The 20,917-nt window shown below is 35.6% G+C and overlaps 1 protein-coding gene across 1 annotated transcript in view; it reads left to right on the plus strand.

The window, feature by feature from the left end:
* The window catches only part of ABCB5 (ATP binding cassette subfamily B member 5), a 129,568-nt gene that overhangs the window by 8,760 nt on the left and 99,891 nt on the right, over positions 1-20,917 (plus strand). The window contains exons 4-12 of the mRNA XM_008978731.5: positions 38-92; positions 11,160-11,351; positions 11,437-11,608; positions 13,707-13,831; positions 13,912-14,089; positions 15,490-15,603; positions 15,923-16,033; positions 17,987-18,112; positions 19,386-19,589. Coding sequence (XP_008976979.3) covers positions 38-92; positions 11,160-11,351; positions 11,437-11,608; positions 13,707-13,831; positions 13,912-14,089; positions 15,490-15,603; positions 15,923-16,033; positions 17,987-18,112; positions 19,386-19,589 — 1,277 coding nt within the window. The remainder of the gene's footprint in view (positions 1-37; positions 93-11,159; positions 11,352-11,436; positions 11,609-13,706; positions 13,832-13,911; positions 14,090-15,489; positions 15,604-15,922; positions 16,034-17,986; positions 18,113-19,385; positions 19,590-20,917) is intronic.

The raw sequence follows: 20,917 nt of genomic DNA on the forward strand, positions 1-20,917 counted from the left end.
TTAATTTCCTCTATATTTTAAATAACCTTTTTTACAGCAAATTATCGGAACTGTACTCAGTCTCAAGAGAAGCTGAATGAAGATATGACTCTGTAAGTCCAAATGAAATGTTAATATCACATTCGTTGAATGATGCTTTATTTAAACCTTACAAGAAAAAAGCAACTGAAATTTTGTATGACCATTAATATTACATAACAAATGATTAAAGCAAACATTTCCTCTTCTTTCATTACGTATATAAAATACAATTAGTACATATTTTTTCTTCTACTTGAAAGGTGTATAGGTCATATGCTTTGAGTTGTAGTTGACAAAGTTGTCATCAATTTTAAAATTGTAAGGATTTGCATTTTTGTAGCAAGTTTGCCTCCTTGTAATATCCTGGGAAAGAAAGGACTTGATTTTCCTTCTAAAAAATTATATTCCTTATGAGCCTCATTGAAAATTCTATTTCCTTACCATTTGACCCAGCCATCCCATTACTGGGTATATACCCAAAGGACTATAAATCATGCTGCTATAAAGACACATGCACATGTATATTTGTTGCAGCACTATTCACAATAGCAAAGACTTGGAACCAACCCAAATGTCCAACAATGATAGACTGGATTAAGAGAATGTGGCACATACACACCATGGAATACTATGCAGCCATAAAAAATGATGAGTTCATGTCCTTTGTAGGGACATGGATGAAATTGGAAATCATCATTCTCAGTAAACTATCACAAGAGCAAAAAACCAAACACCGCATATTCTCACTCATAGGTGGGAATGGAACAATGAGAACACATGGACACAGGAAGGGGAACATCACACTCTGGGGACTGTTGTGGGGTTGGGGGAGGGGGGAGGGATAGCATTGGGAGATATACCTAATGCTAGATGACGAGTTAGTGGGTGCAGCGCACCAGCATGGCACATGTATACATATGTAACTAACCTGCACAATGTGCACATGTACCCTAAAACTTAAAGTATAATAATAATAAATAAATAAATAAATAAAAAGAAAATTCTATTTCTTTAAACATTAAAAATCAACAAATAAATAGTAAAAATAATAAAATACTTTTTAACATAAAAATAGTAAGGTTTTACTCACACTAAATTTGGAGACTAATTATTCAGACTATTATGGTAAAGTTGTATCCAAACAAAAAATTCTCAAGTATGAATAATAAATAATTTATAAGGATGTTCTGTTTTGTAATTTTAGGTATTAAACAGTATGATTTATTTGCTCAACATGTTCTGAGTTTCCTAGGTAGACACTACCTTTCTCAGTATATTGACTGGATTTCTGTACTGCCTCACTAAAACTTTCTGGGTCTTTACTCTAAACCTAAGTGATTCCTATTCTTTTCCCCCTAAAATGAAGACACCATCTTGTCAAGGGACACCCATCACATTGCAGTGACATCTTCTGGGCCTTAATTCTTTTTTTAATTAAAAAAATTATAATTGACACACAATAATTATACATATTTATCAGGTACCTAGTGATGCTGTAATACATATAACGTATAGTGATCAGATCAGATCCGATTAATTAGCATATTCATTATCTCAAACATTTGTCGTTTCTTCGTATTGGGAATATTCAGTATCTTTCTTCTAGCTATTTGAAATCATGTAATATATTATTGTTAAGTATAGTCATAGTTAACTATAGCACTATAGGACATTAGAACTTATTTCTCCTATCTACCTATAACTTTAGCATTAACAAATATCTCCTTATCCCTTCCTTCTCTCTACCTTTCCCAGTCTCTAGTATCCTCTGTTCTTCTTTAGTTTTAATTCCTAATATGCCCTGTCCAATATGTTAGCCATGGCCATTTGTGGCTATATAATTTTGTTTATAGATTTAGGGGGTACAAGGGCAGTTGTGTTACATGGATATATTGCATAGTGGTGAAGTCTGGGCTTTTTGTGTAACCATGACCCAAATAGTGAAACTTGTAGCCATTAACTAATTTCTCATCTCTTACACCCCCCTTTACCCTTTCAGCCTCTGAGTCTCCAATGTCTATTATTCCACTCTCTATGTCCATATGTACACATTATTTAGCTCCCACTTATAAGTGAGAACATGTGGTATTTGACTGTTTCTGAGTTATTTCATTTAAGATAATGGCCTCTTGATCCATCCATGTTGCTGCAAAAAAAAAAAAAAAACCATGATCTCATTATTTTTATGGCTGACTAGTATTCCATGTTGTGTGTGTGTGTTTGTGTGTGTGTGTGTGTGTGTAAACATTTTCTTTATCCATTCATTCATTGATGAACACTTAGGTTGAGTCCATATCTTTGCTATTGTGAATAGGGCTACAATAAACATACAAGTGCAGGTATCTTTCTGGCACAATGATTTCTTTTCCTTTGGGTACATACTCAGTATTGACATTGCCAAATTGAATGGTATTTCAATTTTTAGTTCTTTGAGAAATCTCTATACTGTTTTCCATGGAGGTTGTACTAATTCACGTTACCCCCAATAGTGTATAAGTGTTCTCCTTTCTCTGCATTCTCACCAACATCTGTTATTATTTGGCTCTTTAATAGTAGACATTCTGATTGGTGTACGACTGTTTCACTGTGGTTTTATTTGCATTTCTCTGATGATTACTGAGGTTGAGCATTTTTTCATATGCTTTTTGGACATTTGTATGGCTCCTTTTGAAAAGTGTCTGCTCAAGTCTTTTGCCCACTTTTTAATGGAGTTATTAAGGTTTATTTTATTGTCATTGTTGAGATGTTTGGGTTCCTTGTAGATTCTAGATATTAGTTTTTTGTTGGTTGCATAGTTGGCAAATATTTTCTCCCATTCTGCAGGTTGTCTTTTCACTCTGTTGATTATTTCTTTTGCTGCGCAGAAGCTTTTTAATTAATTTCCATTTGTCTATTTTCGGTTTTGTTGCATTTGTTTTTGAAGTCTTAGTCATGAATTCTTTGTCAAGGCCAATGTCCAGAAGAGTTTGTCCTAAGTTTTCTTCGAGTATTCTTATCACTTCAGGTGTTAAATTTAAGTCTTTAATCCATCTTTAGTTGATGTTTGTATATGGTGAGAGATAGGGGTCCAGTTTTATTCCTTTGCTTACAGATTTCCAATTTTCCCAGCACCATTTATTAAATAGGATGTCCTTTTCCCAGTGTATGTTTTTGTTGGCTTTGTTGAAGGTCAATTGGTTGTAGGTATGTGGCTTTATTTCTGGGTTCTCTATTCTTTTTCCTTGATCTATGTGTCTATTATTATACCAGTACCATGATGTTTTGGTTACTATAGCCTTGTAGTACAATTTGAAATCAGGTAGTGTGATACATCCAGCTTTGTTCTTTCTGCTTATAGTTGTTTTGGTTATAAAGGCTTTTTTTTTGGTTGCATATGAATTTTAGGACTGTCTTTTCTAATTCTGTGAAAAATGACATTGGCATTTTGATAGAAATTGCATTGAATGTATAGATTGCTTTGTCCAGTAAAGTCATTTTAATGATATTGATTCTTCAGATCCATGAGCATGGAATGTTTTCCCATTTGTTTGTATCATCTACAATTCCTCTCATTGATGTTTTGTAGTCTTCCTTGTAAAGATCTTTTAATTCCTTAGTTAAATATATTCTTAGATATTTTTTGTAACTATTGTAAATGGGATTGATTTCTTGATTTGATTCTCATTTTGATCATTATTGGTGTATAGAAATGTTACAGATTTTTGCACATTGATTTTATAACCTGAATCTTGACTGAATTTGCTAGCAAATCTAGGAGTATTTTGGTGGAATTGTTATGGTTTTCTAGGTATAAGACCATATCATCAGCAAATAAATAATTTGACTTTCTCTTTTCCAATTTGGATGCCTTTTATTTCTTTCTGTTGCTTGATTGCTCTGACTATAAATATGAATTGATTAAAATTAAATAAAATTTAAAATTCAGTTTCTCATTCTCAATCACATGTCAAGTATTAATAATTATATCTGGCTGGCTGCCATACAGTACAGCATAGATATTGAACATTTTTTTCATCATGGAAAGTTCTATTGGATAGTGTTGTTCTGGGCTACAATGTGAATGATGCTCCCTTGAATTGGGTTTTGTTGCAGCCTCAACTTTCTTTGGCTTAAAGTTCTTTTCTTAGCTAATTTTACATAAAATTTATTTATACTGGATCTTTTGAAAATTCTTGATTAGGATCTAGGGTAGTGTTTTATACTGAATTTTTGGTCTTACAGTATTAAAGCAGGGCTGTGATGTACAGTCACGAAGGATACTTTTTTTACAAAAAGTTTAAAATTTTTTTAATAGGAGCATCCATTTAAACGTAGACAATAAAAGGGACAATAAGATGAAAAGATATGTCTATGTACAGTTATTTAAGGGCTACTAAATTTATAAGGAAACATACTTACCTTTTATAGTACTTGTTATACCATTATTTCTTTTTTTAAGACTCATTTAAATAAGAAATTTATTACTGAGACCAGCTGTGATGGCTCACTCATGTAATCCCAACATTTTAGGAGGCTGAGGCAGGCAGATCGCTTGAGGTCAGGAATTCAAGACAATCCTGGCTAACATGGTGAAACCCCGTCTCTATTAAGAATACAAAAATTAGCTGGGCATGGTGGTGGGCACCTGTAGTCCCAGCTACTCGGGAAGTTGAGGCAGGAGAATCGCTTGAACCTGGGAGTTGGAGCCTGCAGTGAGCTGAGATCACACCACTGCACTCAAGCCTCGGCAACAGAGCAAGACTCCATCAAAAAAAAAAAAAAAAAAAAGGAAGGAAGGAATTACGTATAATATTCAGTACATTATTATTAATTATAACTATTAATGTATTCAGTATGTTAATATTTTTGAAATATTTGAGATACATATTAAAGAAGACTCTTCAGTCAAATTGGTTTGGAAAACATTATCTATGACAGCCTTCTATCCGATACATAGGATACATACATGACAAATACGGATAGTAAAGGCTTCATTTAGTTAGCTTGGTTTAATCCAAGTTTTCCAAACCTCCTAATATTTGATTGTGGAAAGTAATTTATTTCTGCTAAAATTGATTAGCATCTGTGGAACTAATATTTTAATGAACATATTTTGGGGACGCATTGATTTGCATAATTTTTTGAGTATAAGGTAATAGTACTTCTTCCATCTGTAATAATCAGGAACTAAAGAATTCTATTCTACCTGTTATTTTCCAAAGAAAGTGACTCAGCTTTATAATTTTAATGTTAAGTCTATGCCCCTGTCTTATTTCTCAGAAAATTTTTCTAAAAATAGTTGAATCTTTTCTTGCTGACTCCAGATTGGAATGACTAAATAGTGCCAGGACTACTGCTGGTCAACATGATGCCTCCTCTTTTGCTGCCAAAAGTTGATTACTTAATTTTTTTTTTTTTTTTTTGAGATGGAGTTTTTGCTCTTGTTTCCCAGGCTGGAGTGCAATGGCACGATCTTGGCTCACTGCAACCTCTGCCTCCCGGGTTCAAGAGATTCTCCTGCCACAGCCTCGTGAGTAGCTGGGAATACAGGCATGAGCCTCCATGCCTGGCTAATTTTGTATTTTTAGTAGAAATGGGGTTCTCCATGTTGGTCAGGCTGGTCTTGAACTCCCGACCTCAGGTGATCTGCCCACCTCGGACTCCCAAAGTGCTAGGATTATAGGCGTGAGCTGCCATGCCAGGCCTTGATTACTTAATTCTATGTGAACTTCTAAGCAACTTAATCCTTTTCTTTTGCTACTTCTAATGTATCTAGCATAACCTACTTGAAAGAGAAGCGGCAAACTAGACAGCTAACTCCGTGTTAGATTAGCATATAGTAAGTGCTCAATAAATGAAGCCATTAAATCAATCTTAATGTGGGTGACTTTTGGAATCAGAAAGCTAAGGCCTCAAGGGTGGCTTCATTTGTTGATGCAAAATTAATTGCCTGGGCTCTGGGGCTACTAAAATTCTTCTTCTCCATCCCAGGTAGTTTGGGAGTCTGATTACTAGATGAATGTAGAGTTAATAAGTAGAGTCCTTCCATGTGGAAAACTCGAGTGTGTTGTTTTGTTTGTTTGTTTATAAGGAATAGTTTTTTAAAAAGTGAGTCAGGGCTTCTATAAAATTATTTTAAATTATTTTTTCTGATTAAATCATATTTTCACTGCAGAAAATGTGAAAAGATACAAATGCACAAAGAAGACAATTAAATCACTTATACATAATCCCAACACTAATAGATAAAAATATTAATTTCTGTTTATATTATAGTATATTTACATGTATAATGGTACATATATAATTTTAGTGCAATTGTACTGTTTATATTATTTTTAATATCTTTGTTGATGTATAATTTATTTAGCATATAATTTACCAGTTTTAATTGTGCAACTTAATGATTTTTAGTAAATGTATGGAGTTGTACAGCCATCATCACAATATTTTTAGAACACTTTTATCCTCCTACAAAGATCTTCATTTGCAACCAATCCCTATTCCCATGCCCAGCTTGAGGCAACTCCTTATCTGCTTTTCATCTCAAAAGATTTGCATATTACTGACATTGTATATGCATGGAAATATATAATATGTAAGGTTCTTGTACCTGGCTTCTTTTGTTTGGCATACTGTTTTTGAGGTTCATCCATGTTGTAACATGTAGGAGTAATTTATTCCTTTTTATTGCTAGTAGTAATCCATTGCAAAGCTGTATCACATTTTGTTTATCTCTTCACAAGCTGATGGATATTTCGATTGTTTCTACTTTTTGGCTATTTACAAATAATGCTTCTGCGAACACTGATGTACACTTCTTTGTGTGAACATATGTTTTTATTACTCTTGAGTAGACCTAGGAGTGGAATTGCTGGGTCATATGGTAAATTTAGGTTTGTCTCTTTAAAACACTGCCAAAGTGTTTTTTCAAAGTGGCTACACCATTTTACTGTCCACCAGCAGTGTCTGAGGGTTTCAGTTTCTCCATGTCCTCATCAACACTTGTTATTGTCTGCCTTTTTTATTACAGCCATTGTAGTAGGTATGAAGGGGTATTATAATATGACTTTAATTTGCATTTCCCTAGTGACTAATGATGAGCATTTAATGTACTTTTTAATCTATTCATATATTTTCTTTGGTGAAAAGTCTATTCAAATATTTTACATATTTTTAAATTGTGCCATTTGTCTTATTATTAAGTGGTAAGAATTCTTTATAAATTCTGATTACAAGTTCTTTGTTGGATATACAATCGGCAAATATTTCTTCCCCATCTGTCAGAGTGTACACTTTCTTAGAGGTTTCTTTTGAAGGACAAAGTTTTTAACTTTGGTAAAGTTCAGTTCACTAAGTTTTTATTTTATGGATTGCACTTTTGGGTGTGGGAATTTTTTGCCTAACCCAGGATGATGAAGATTTTCCTTTACATTTTCCTGTTGAAATTTCAATGTTTTAACTCTTAAACTTAGGTGTATGATCCATTTCAAGTTAATCTCTGTGAATGATGTGAGGTAATGGTTTAAATTTATTTTTTTTGCGTGTGGCTATCCAGTTGTCCCAGAACCGTTTGTTGAAAAAACAATCTTTTCTCAATTAAATTGCCTTGGCACCTTTGCTAAAAATCAACTGCCAATAAATGTAAGGGTCCATTTCTGTTCCCTCGGCTCTGTTGCAGTTATTGACATGTCTGTCTTTATGCCAGTACTGCACTGTTTCGATTACTGTAGTTTTATAGTTTTAATAAATAAACTCAGGAAGTGTAAGTTCTCCAAATTTGTTCTTCTTTTTAAAAATTACTTTGGCTATTCTGAGTTCTCTACATTTCTATATATATTTTATGATCACCTTGTCAATTTCTACAGGAAAGCACACAGGAGAATTTTGACAGGGATTGCATTGAATCTATAGATAAATTTGGGGAAGATTGTCATCTTAACAACACTGAGTCTCCCAATCCATCAACATGGATTGTCTCTTCATTTATTTAGATCTTCTTTAACTTCTCCTAATAATGTCTTGTGGTTTTCAGTGTATTCATCTTACATTTATTTTATTTGATTGTTGCAAACCTTTTCCCCACAGCATTAAAAAAAATTCAACAAGATTATTTTTATTAAGCCTGTAGTGTTCCATCCTATCCTTGAATAGTCCCTCTTACTAGAAAATACAGTAAATTATTTATGATACTTAATGTTCTATTAAAGTTTCTGTGAAAATTGAATTATCAAATTCTGAAGATTACTCTTAGGAGAAATACAGTGTTAGGATCCTGTGAGCCTCTGGTGACAAATTTTTCGTCAACCAAATAATACACAACCTCACTTTATGTGTGCTTTTTTTTAAAGACACCTTGTTTAATGTGTGTTGGTGATTCTTTAACATTGAACTCATGGTCAACAGCACTATATCTCACTCCCAAATGAAACTTATCTGACACACCTGTTTTCTAGACGGGGCACGTCACAGCCTTCTTGCACTAAGGAGCACTAGCCATCAGTTCAGCGTGATGCTTGGGAATCATTACAAATAGCAAAATCATCAACAAAAAGCACAAAAATGAGAAAAACTTGGCACTAAATAGACCACGAAAATAACACTTGCTTACAGTACGAGAGCTGAAACAAGAAGGCAGAGTACGTGTGCATCAGGCAAACCAAGTTTTTGGCCACTCTGTGCATGTCCATAAATAACCATGAAAACACCACAAGTATTGACTTGGGACTTAGAAAAAAAACTTAAGCAAGGAAGCAGATTTGCAAATACAGAATTTTCAAATAATGAGCATCAATTGTATTTTCCTCTCCTGTGTTGCTTGGTACTTCACTCTCCTGGATTTCCAACTACCTCACTGGCCTCTTGGCAGATTCTTTCTCTTCATCCCAAGCTACATCTTTGCAGAGTCACTAACAGTCCTTGGCCCTCTTCTCTTCTTTACCTACACTTAATTGTTCCTCTTCCTGGGTGTTCTCAGCCAGTCCCTTTGTTTTAATTACCACCTGCCTATAAGTTACTGCTTTCAAATCCACATCCCCAGCCTAGACCCCCTCTCTCGTGCTTCCATTTCTCATTTTCAGCTTCTTACTTGATCTCCATTTCGAGGTTTAACAGGCATTTCTGACTTCACAAGTCTAAATATGAACTCTATGTCCTGCAAATCTTGTCTTTGTCCCAGTCTCTCGCATCTATAAGTGATACCCTCATCACCAGCTGCTCAACTCAAAACCTAAGAAGTTATTCTTGATTTCTCTCTTTCCTACATTCCTCATATCCAATACATTGGCATTTTTTTCAGGAAGAATCTATTAAACAAAGATTATTTTATTATTGCAAACACACACACACACACAAACTATAAAACACTAGTGTGCACCTGTAGTCCCAGCGTTATGTACCATCAGTGCCAGCTACTCAGGAGGCTGAGGCAGGAGGATTCCTTAAGCCTAGGAGTTTGAGGACAGCCTGGGCAACATACCCAGATCCCGTCTTTTTAAAAAAGCAAATAAACTATAAAGCACTAAGAAATCTAGATATCCATGCTAGAGCAAACAGGTGGCAATTGAACATCCTGGGTCTATAGTATGCTTGAGGGAGACTGTGACTGATTAGATCCCCACAGTAGAGAGAACATCTTCATAGGCAAACGGGGGCTTACCTGTAACAGCTGTTCAAGTTCTCTCTTCTCAGCAAGAATCATGAAAGGTACTTCATTCAAGGTGGTTGTACAGTCTGATGCTCTTCAGGCAGGTCAAATTCTCATAATCTAGAGGACTGAATGGAAAGGACTTTTCTTTTTCAAGATAGGTGTCACTGGAGGCAGGAATGGAGCTTTTTGCTTTGACAGTCTTCCCCGTCATGTGTCTAGCAGAGAAAGTTGGTTGTTCTTGTTCAGGGCGTCCATTAGTCTGGCAGTTTTTGTTTCCAAAATACACCTAAAATCTATCTGCTTCTTTGCATGTAGGCCGCCATGATCCTCATCCAGGCCCCCATTCTTCTCACCATGGCCAGGGCGATAGCTTCTTAACAGAACTTCCTGCTTCCATTATTTCTGCTTTCATCCGTTCTCCACAGAGAAGCTGGAGTAGTCTTTTAAAAAGTTGAACAGATAATGCCATCCCATGCTCAGATCTTCCAAAGATCTTCTGCTTCTCCTGGAATAAAACATGAACAATGCACTGTAAAAACCCTAGAATATGCCAAATTCTCCAGCCTCATTATTTCTTACCACTTTGGACTTCTTTTGTTTCTGGAATGTGCTAAACAACTTTTTTCTGACTCAGTCTCTCCTGGGAGAAATGTTTTTCCTCTCCCTGGAATGCACTTCCTGCTCTTTTTATGGCTGGCTTAATTTCACGTTTTGGATCCCAGCTATAATATCACTTCCTCACAGAAACTTTTCTTGACCACTCTATTTATCTGCACTAGCTCTCCCAACCCATGTTTACTCACCAGTTATTCTGTGGCCTATCCCCCGTTTACTTCCTTCCTAGAAAAACCTATTTTTTTTTTCTCCTTGTGTATTGTCTGCCTCCTGCCAGAATTGGAGGATTATTATCTTGTTCATGGCTGTGTCTCTAGACCCTCACACATAGTGGGCACTCAGTATACATTTATTAAATAATTACATTTCTTATCTGATCTCCTACTGTACAATATTTGGATTGTTTTCAGCTTTTCTATATTGTTACAAATGCTGCAAAGACCAGTTATATAGATGAATCTTTGTATATATTACCTTAGGGTGAATTCCTTAAGTTGAATTTGGGGCTGACTATGTATAGATTTTAAGCTTTTTATCAAATGCTTTTGACTGCTATCATTATTTTTTTACCCTCCAGTTCCACCTACAATTACCTTGATTGCCTCAATGGAACTTTTTCATATGAAAGTATTAAAAATACTGAAAGAAGATATAAGTAGCAAGAATGTTTTAAAATACTAATTTCTGATAATAATGTAAAAGATACACTCTATGTTTTACCAGGAAACCTAGATCATTACATTCAATGCACTTCACTCTCATGGCATGTTATTTTTAGTTCTTTTTCTAGTTCTAGCATAAATTTCCTCAATCAAATACTGTGATCGATTTTTTTTGTGTGTAACAAGAGAAAAATGTTGCGCTTCAGTCTCACATTCTAATACTCTTTCTTCAGGTTGACCCTGTATTATGTTGGAATAGGTGTTGCCGCCTTGATTTTTGGTTACATACAGATTTCCTTGTGGATTATAACTGCAGCACGACAGACCAAGAGGATTCGAAAACAGTTTTTTCATTCAGTTTTGGCACAGGACATCAGCTGGTTTGATAGCTGTGACATCGGTGAACTTAACACTCGCATGACACAGTAAGAGGATGATATTGTAGTACGTTAGCTTTGTTTTCATATGTGACATGTAAATGACCTAACTACATTTATTTGCTTGTTTCAGTGACATTGACAAAATCAGTGATGGTATTGGAGATAAGATTGCTCTGTTGTTTCAAAACATGTCTACTTTTTCGATTGGCCTGGCAGTTGGTTTGGTGAAGGGCTGGAAACTCACCCTAGTGACTCTATCCACGTCTCCTCTTATAATGGCTTCAGCGGCAGCATGTTCTAGGGTAAGTGAGATGGCTAATGCAATATTGAATGGAAGCAGCAGTGTGGACTAAATGACTCACTGAGTTTGTCCAAAAATGGCTTTTCTATTCACTTGCCATGTCCCAAACTACAAAGGGATATTATACACCACGAATACTTTTGATTTTGTTCACCATTAATCCCCTTTCTATCTTCAAGTTATTTGGCTAAGATGAAATGTTTTTAATAGCTTACTAACATTGAAAACATTTCTCTTCATTTAGCAGTCTAACACAACTTCAAGTGGTAGCATGGATAAAGTATGATGTCATTATACATGTGATGTTTAGTTGTTGCTGTTGGGACAGACTTGTTTGCTCTAAATTCACAGATCAACATGTTACGATTCATTTCACTGGGTAGAATGGAATAAGAAAATCCTAAAACAATAAACACCTTTTTATATCATCCTCTTAAAGTTTATGTATATATGTAAAGTTTTTTTTTGAGGCAAGGTCTCACTGTGTCACACAGGCTGGAGTGCAGTGGTGCAAACATGGTTCACTGCAGCCTCAACTTCCCAGGCTCAAGTCATCCTCCCATCTCAGACCCCAAGTAGCTGGGACTACAGGCAACCACGCCCAGCTAACTTTTCTATTTTTTGTAGAGACAGATTTTCATCATGTTGCCCAGGCTGATCTCGAATTCTTGGGCTGAAGGTATCTGCCCACCTTGGCCCCACAAACTGCTGGGATTGCAGGCCAGTGAGCCACCGCACCCAGCCAAGTTTATATTTCAGTAAGGCTTTCAATTACATTTCAGATTTCTGCTAATATCTATTTTTATGTACTACAAAATATGTTTCAGTTTTTAAAACAAATTACGTACTCGCATTCTAAATTACATTTTTAGCACTGTTTTGCTGTAAGTATAACACAAAATTGTAATCTTATCTACAGCCTGGTTTTGAAACCAATACTCTGTGAAATCTAAAAACAACAAATGTATCTATAATATTACTCTTCAAATCATATCTTTTGGCAATTCTACCATTGTATATACTCATCTTCTAGATCGGAGGCACAGTGCTTTAAATTTGGCAACACTAATCGTTCTTTATGGAAATCCAGTTCCTAAAATTTCCAGAGTTTATTTACTAACAATATAGTAATTCAACCAAACAAGAATTTTCAGCAATAAAAATATTCTATAATGGGCTAATCCCTTAACAATAGGCTTGGAGATTTGGACAGCATGTCTTTACTTAGTGTGACTCCGAGTGTTGACTTTGTAGCCTTTATCAAAATCTTCATCCTCAACTTATTTGAAATGAGGAAGGAAATCTCAGTAGAAAGATTGCCTGCAGTAAGTTAGTAAGATCAGAACCTTAACGTCCACAGAAGAGAAGTAAATGAGGAGTTGTAAAGGAATAGCAGTGGGTAGTCTAAATTCTATTATTGTATTCATTGATCATGGAGAGGAAGCAGGTGAAGGTCAGAGTTATCCAAAGGATGCGATACCAGAGTGGATGGCTTCTAGCTTCCTTCAATTCAACTTGACAATTATCTATTAAATACTTGCTAAGTACAAGGCTTTGTGCCAGGTGGTGTTTCCCCTCTAGTGATCTACTATAGGAATAATTATCTTTAGTAAGTGAATTCAGAAAATAATGAGTATTACTCAGCTTCTGCTACTCTCTCACTTTAACAGTTATCCAAGCATGTCTTATATAAAATCAGCTCCTATTATGTGGAATATATTTTTTACGTGGATAGACTTGCTATGCGAATAGGCAATAGTTATGAATTCACAGCTCTGAAGGCAGTATCCCCGCTGTTCCCTTTTGTGGAACTGTTGTGTTAGTTACAAAATTGTAAAAGGATTATTAAATGGGACATATAATGGAGAAAAGGGCATGTGAAATCAGGTAAACCTGTCTAGTCACCAATAGTGATATTTTCCCTTTTCTCTCTGAAATCTTACCTCTTAGTATTTGAAGACAAATTTTTAAAAATACAGAGATAGAGTCTAAAAAAATACCATTAGTCTACTTAGAATTCAAATTCTGCCTGACTTAAATGTTCAGAACATTATTACTACACAGAGTCATTTTTTAACTGTGGTTGTGGTTTATTACAGATGGTCATCTCATTGACCAGTAAGGAATTAAGTGCCTATTCCAAAGCTGGGGCTGTGGCAGAAGAAGTCTTGTCATCAATCCGAACAGTCATAGCCTTTAGGGCCCAGGAGAAAGAACTTCAAAGGTCTGTCCTTTTAAATATAACAAGATATGCTTGGTTTTATTTTCCCCAGTGGCTACTAAGTTGTGTTCTGTTTTTGTAAGGTATACACAGAATCTCAAAGATGCAAAGGATTTTGGCATAAAAAGGACTATAGCTTCAAAAGTGTCTCTTGGTGCTGTGTACTTCTTTATGAATGGAACCTATGGACTTGCTTTTTGGTATGGAACCTCCTTGATTCTTAATGGAGAACCTGGATATACCATCGGGACTGTTCTTGCTGTAAGTCTTGTTTGAGAACAAGGTATCAGGCCTGGATAATCTTTCCTTACCTAGTTTAGCCAAAACTCCTCTTTGAAGATAAATATTCAAAGATGGATGTTTTTATTAAACAAATATTTGTTTCCCTCAAATTATCTGTATACACCTTTAAATTATAGTTATGAATTGACAGCATTTATTCATCCAGCATGTTTTAGTGTCCTCGCTGTGTCAAGCATCTGCATTCCGCTTATGGAAGAATCATAATTGAATTCTCCACTGGGAAATACACTGAGTTTTGTTAATCTAGCAGTGAAAAAGGCCATTCTCTTGTGAGACTTTTCCTTTTATCTGGGCTGAGATCAGACGGCGTTCTGCATTCACCTTGCTAAATGTCTTCTCTCTGGAAATGGTCTGTAGAGTTTGCACTCACCTCCTCTTCCTCTGTCCTTTCAGCATGTAGTAATTTAAAAAACAGACTACATAGAGCTCTGTCCAATATCACAGTTTGGAGACTTTTAAATTCTTATGGGTTATGTGTTAAATGATAATTTATTCAGTTATCCTCTTAAGTTACAACAATAAACAGATCAGTTCAGGATTAAGAAACATTTGTCTTGAGGAACCAAAATGATCTGCTCTTTATACTTTGATCCTTGTTTGGCCTTTCCATTCTTATAGATTTCTCTTCTTTCCATTAAATTCATCTTTTGAATTTGAGGCATTCATAATTAAGACTTTTAGCTATTCATTTATTTCATATAAAGTGAAATGTGAGCATGAAGGATTTTTCACTCATCTTTGCTCCTCAGTTTATGTGTGGCTGGGTATCTGGCTTACTAAGCCTAAGTATCCTCATCTATATGATAGGAATAAGAGCTCCTAGCTTGAGGGATTCTTTTCTTATTTGACTTTTTGCAGAGATGAGTCTGTCTTAAAATGGACAGCTGTCCCCTAATACAAAAATTCAAAAACCGTTTGAGTGAAAACAGTACAATGTCTCTGAGCCAATAAAATCTACTGAATTTTTCTTTTTAAAGTTCGAGGGGTCACCCAACAAGGAGGGGAGTGCAACTCACCATGGGGTTTATACATGGCCAGCACACTTCAGTTAGCAGATTTTTCTGGTCACACATCCCAGCATGTGATAACCACAAGACTATGAGATAATCAAAAGCTGTTCCTTATTAGGAAAAGGCCAAGGATACTTGGATTAATCTGTGTTTCTATCGCTTCTCGGCCTTTTGGCTAAGATCAAGTGTAATCTGTGTTTCTTTTTTATTTGGTCATATCTTCCATTCTTTCTTACCTAATTCCTCTAATATCTCTCTGTGAGCCTAAACCAATAATTATATATTACATTCTATTGTCTTTCTTATATAACTGCAGAAAGATAAATATCACTTTGTTTGTTCCTGTAGGTTTTCTTTAGTGTCATCCATAGTAGTTATTGCATTGGAGCAGCAGTCCCTCACTTTGAAACCTTCGCGATAGCCCGAGGAGCTGCGTTTAATATTTTCCAGGTTATTGATAAGGTAAGACCTCTTATTGCTTTGAAGAATAACTATCATTACTGCAAGAAGGAGACAAAAAAACATACACACTCGTTTTCACTAAAAAAATAGGATGGACAAATTTAATGTTGGCCAGTTGTTTATGGGAAAGAGAGACTGCCTTTAATTCTTTTCTAAGAGGATATTGTGTTGTATTGAAACCTTCATGTCTAACTCAATGCACTTCTAAAGCAGAAAGGAAACTGTCATGGAAGAAAACCATCCTTACACTATTTTTAAAATGTAGAGACTGTCAGTTTACTCCTTTGAAGATTTATAACATTTCCTTTGTTTTTCCAAGAAACCCAGTATAGATAACTTTTCCACAGCTGGATATAAACCTGAATCCATAGAAGGAACCGTGGAATTTAAAAATGTTTCTTTCAATTATCCATCAAGACCATCTATCAAGGTAGGTTAAAACAAATTACACAATTGTGCAGTTTTCTGATATTATCTTCCACTGGCCAAGATCTTCTGTGACATGATTACTTAGGATCACTTTTTTCCAAGATTTTGGCTACTTTGCTTAGAGACTTGAGGAGGTAGATAAATAATGGACAAATAACTCTGGATCAACTAGTTATATTTTGCAGCATTCTTTCTATATTCAACTGACTAAAGCATTTTCAGCTCCGTGAAATTCTTCTACTCTGGGTTTGGGAACACACCTAAATGTCTTGGGTTGACGCTGCCACCTGTTGGTGGTTCCTAGATGCTACCCCACTCAACATACTCATTTTAACCCCCTCGTCTCTAACCTAGGAGAATTATGCACATGTGCCTTTCCCTTTTTCCTTTCCTGGGGCTTTTACTGCACCAGCAATTGTGGCTAGTACTTTATCACCTTTACACACACGCACACACACACGCAGTTTATCCTACTCCATCATTCAGTCTTTGACAAGTTCTTGTGAAAATGTGTGTCTTTTTTATTGTCTTCCCCCTTTCACTTCATTAGTGTATTTACCAAAAAAGTAGTTGTTGTTAAAGATTGCACAAGGCGATTACTAATAAAACACTGGCTTCATAGAAAAAGACATGATTTTAAGTGAAATAGATAAAATTACTAGTGTGATCAATTTCTAATGTCTGCTACAGAATTTGTATAAAGACCTACCTACTCCTACTTCCTTATTTTTTTCTGATTAAAACTTTGATCGAAATTCTCTTTTCAAAGCTCTTTATTTTTGAAAGTTGTTACTTAATTACCGATTACCATTATTGGTATAGTATTGACTTCCACCATTTTTCTTAACTGTACAGTATTTCAAACTACATTTTGCAACTGTATTTGGATTGGCTTCCTAGGGACTTCAGCACCAATTGTGCCATTATATTGCATGGGAAAGTGTTCTTTGGGTTTTAAACAACTATTTTTAAAATGAACTTTTGAAACATAACCCTTTTTGTTAAACTAAAGAATGAAATTGGGGGGGGGGGGTCCACCTATTTTAAATAAATAGAACAAATTCTTTCAAGGAATGACCAGAAACCAAATCTAGAGTAAAAGTGCAGGTGTGAGAAGAGGTACTCCTACTGGTGGTCCCCGATTTCTCACCTCCTTCAGAGAACTTTTCTCGGCTTGGCCCTTTGAAGGTTTTATGTTTGGCTTATGCAAAGGGTCCATTGCTTTACAAATGGTGAGATCAAAGCAAGAGAATTCAAGGGGAGATTCCCCTGTTTAGGGCTAACTACATACAGATGCAAGCAAAGATAGGTGAGAATTTCTCAACAGGATCACTGTTGTCATTTCGAGAGGGTAATTCTTGTGAGGCTTCACCCACATTGCAGGTCCCTGGCACACTAAATGCTGTAGCAACCCCAGTCATTGAGAAAATGTTTAAAATGTTCCCTCATGGGTCACCATGAGCCCACCAAGTTTTCTAATGATAAACTCTCATCTATCGGGAGCCACTAAGAAACTTTGCCAGCTGTTTTCCTTTAGAATATGCTTTGCAATTATGTTAGTATGTCCTAAGGAGGAGCTTCATTAAATAGCTTGTGAAAATATCTGGCAAGATCTCATTTACTTGTTACAAATTAAGACTTTCATTAACTTGATAGTCAAAATTCATATAAAATATTTTAGTTGAAAATGTGAACAGTTTACTAGTTAATATTCTGAAGTACTCTTAATTTAGTTCTCCTCTTTACATAGAGAGACAATGATAGATTCTTTTACTACTATTTTCTGAAATTATTCAGGCTATTATTATACATGTACATGAAACAAACATAACAAGATCTAAATTTGTTTTTAGAAGAATTTGTTTTTGGTTATAATTATGTATTCATTTTCTGAAAATGTGTCCATCATCTTCTTATTGTGGTTTTATGATTTTCCCTCCATACATTCCAATAGATTCTGAAAGGTCTGAATCTCAGAATTAAGTCTGGAGAGACAGTCGCCTTGGTTGGTCCCAATGGCAGTGGGAAGAGTACGGTAGTCCATCTTCTGCAGAGGTTATATGATCCGGATGATGGCTTTGTAAGTGCAGCTAGCAAAACCATGCACAGTCCACCTAATGGAATCTGGAAACAGCGCAGGGCTGGCAGCTCTGTAACTTTTCATTTTCAACAGTAGAGCTGGGAGAGAAGCCATATTGTTTTCTTTCCTTTGTATCCATTCACTCAGCAAATATTTATTTAGAGCCCACTATGTGTCAGGCACTGTTTTAGGTTCTGAGAATACCTAGGTGAATAAAACAGATAAAAATCTGCCCTCATGAAGTTTACATTCTAATAATCAGAGGCAGACAATAAAAAAATAAGTAAACTACATAGTATGTTAGAAGGGAGGGAATGTTGTGGAGAAAAAAATAGCGTATTAACATCTGTACCCAGCACCTATCAAGAATTTCAAAGTTTGTCCCAGAAGAATGATGTAGAAAACATCTCCACTTTTCTTTTTCTTTTTTTTTTTCTTGGAGCTTACAGTGTTGCATTTAACTTTCTCCGCCTTGTAAGTGGCATAGAAGATAAGACAGTGATATTCAAAAGTGATTAATTCTTAATGCTTCTGTTCAAAGTTTCAACAGTTATTTTTAAAAGAAAATCTACTCCCTTAGAGCCTGGCTTTATTTAAATTTTACTTCATAGTTTTCATTTGGAGTATCCTAGACCCATGTGACTACATAAATTATTAGATGAGTGTTATGTGTAGAAAAGAGTTGCATAGAATATCCATGCCCTGACAGAAAACAAGGGTTGGTAAGAAATAGAGACTCTATGAGTTAGAATTACCAAACCCTGGCTTCTGTCACTGGAATATGTTGGGGTAATTGGCAATGGCACCACCTGTGGAGAAGCCAGAGGTCACTTATTATCATGTATAGCAATGAATAGGAGACACTTTTGTCTTTTGCAGAGGTGTGAGATGTTGAAATAATGGCGGCTATTTCCTAGAAGAAGTGTAAGGGTCACATCCAAAATTGAAGTTTTTTGTATGTGTCTACATAATAACATTTGCGGAACCTAGAGTATGTATCTTTATAATATCTAACTTGTGGATCTTAGAGTAAAGATAATCAGATGATCTGGCAAGGTTTTAGGCCAATTATTCTTTTTCAGTTTTGTTGGTGCTCATCTACCAGAAAAAGTCTACGGACAATATATATGTTAGAAATATTTTATCAAAATATAGTCAGTCTTTGATTTCTAAAATATGCTACTTCTCAGCTTATATTTTGGTCTAGTATGAAAGACCCTAAAATCAATACAGTAAAAGGCATCACAACATGGTTCATTCTTTGGATTGGCAGATCACGGTGGATGAGAATGACATCAGAGCTTTAAATGTGCGGCATTATCGAGACCATATTGGAGTGGTTAGTCAAGAGCCTGTTTTGTTCGGGACCACCATCAGTAACAATATCAAGTATGGACGAGATGATGTGACTGATGAAGAGATGGAGAGAGCAGCAAGGGAAGCAAATGCGTATGATTTTATCATGGAGTTTCCTAATGTGAGTACACTGTGCAGCCTGTGTCCTTAGCTTATGGTGGCAGCACTGCAACATTCTAATATAAGGTAATGAAACAACAACTGATGCAGAATAGTAGGGGTGTGATTAAATTCTGGATTGTCCTAGAACAAGCTTGTCCAACCAGTGGCACAAGATGGCTTTGAATGAGGTCCAACACAAATTTGTAAACTTTCTTAAAACATTATGAGTTTTTTTGTGATTTTTAAAATCTTATCAGCTATTGTTAATTTTAGTGTATTTAATGCGTGGCCCAAGACAATTCTTCTTTCAATGTGGCCCAGGGAAGCCAAAAAATTGGACACTCCTGTATGAAACATCTGTAGAGAAGAATGCATAGAAACAACCAAAAGAAGAAATGCATCATTGAAAGGCCAGATTGAAAAGAATCATATTTTGTTCTGCAATTGAAAAAGAAAAAAATGAAAGATATGTTAAAGCATAACAAAGAAATATGAAACAAAATCATCAGACCAAGCTGAGAAATTATGTCTAAAATGTTTATTTGCAAGGCCATCTTGTGGCTGAGAGTGGGAAAGTCATACACATAATGTTCAGATTGGTTCTGTGACAAACCACAAGAAAAACTATGATCATTTTTTAAAGCACAGGAAGCTAACATTGCATAAGAAATGTGAAATCAGGCCGGGTGCAGTGGCTCACGCGTGTAATCTCAGCACTTTGGGAGGCCAAGGCAGATCACCTGAGGTTAGGAGTTTGAGACCAGCTTGGCCAACATGGTGAAACTTCATCTCTACTAAAAAGACAAAAAAATTAGCTGGGTGTGGTGGCACACACCTATAGTCTCAGCTACTAGGGAGGCTGAGGCAGGAGAATCACGTGAACCTGGGAGGTGGAGATTGCAGTGAGCTGAGATCACACCACTGCGCTCCAACCTGAGCAACAGAGTGAGAATTTATGGGAAAAAAGAGTGAAATCATATTTGGAAGCAATATTGTCCCCAAAAGAGTGAAATCATATTTGGAAAGCAATATAGTAAGCTAAAATTATTGCTAACCAGACTTATGAGATCTTAATGGGTATTTAGAATTAATGGGGTGCTGTAAAGCCTTTTTTAAAAAATATTTCCTGAAGTATTAGATCCTCAGCATCACCTGAAATTGTTGTGGGGAGCACCTTGTGACATATGAAAGGATGAGATTTGCAATTAAAATACATATAAAATTCCACCATCCCAGAGGGTCACAATAACAGAAATGTTTATTTTAATGGGCATATTTCACAAACCAAACTTGACGGATTGTAATAATTTTATTCTTGGTTTTTAATTTAAAAAATTTGTTATGCCA

The sequence above is a fragment of the Pan paniscus genome, chromosome 6 (assembly GCF_029289425.2).
Source record: "Pan paniscus chromosome 6, NHGRI_mPanPan1-v2.0_pri, whole genome shotgun sequence".
Classification (NCBI taxonomy): domain Eukaryota; kingdom Metazoa; phylum Chordata; class Mammalia; order Primates; family Hominidae; genus Pan; species Pan paniscus.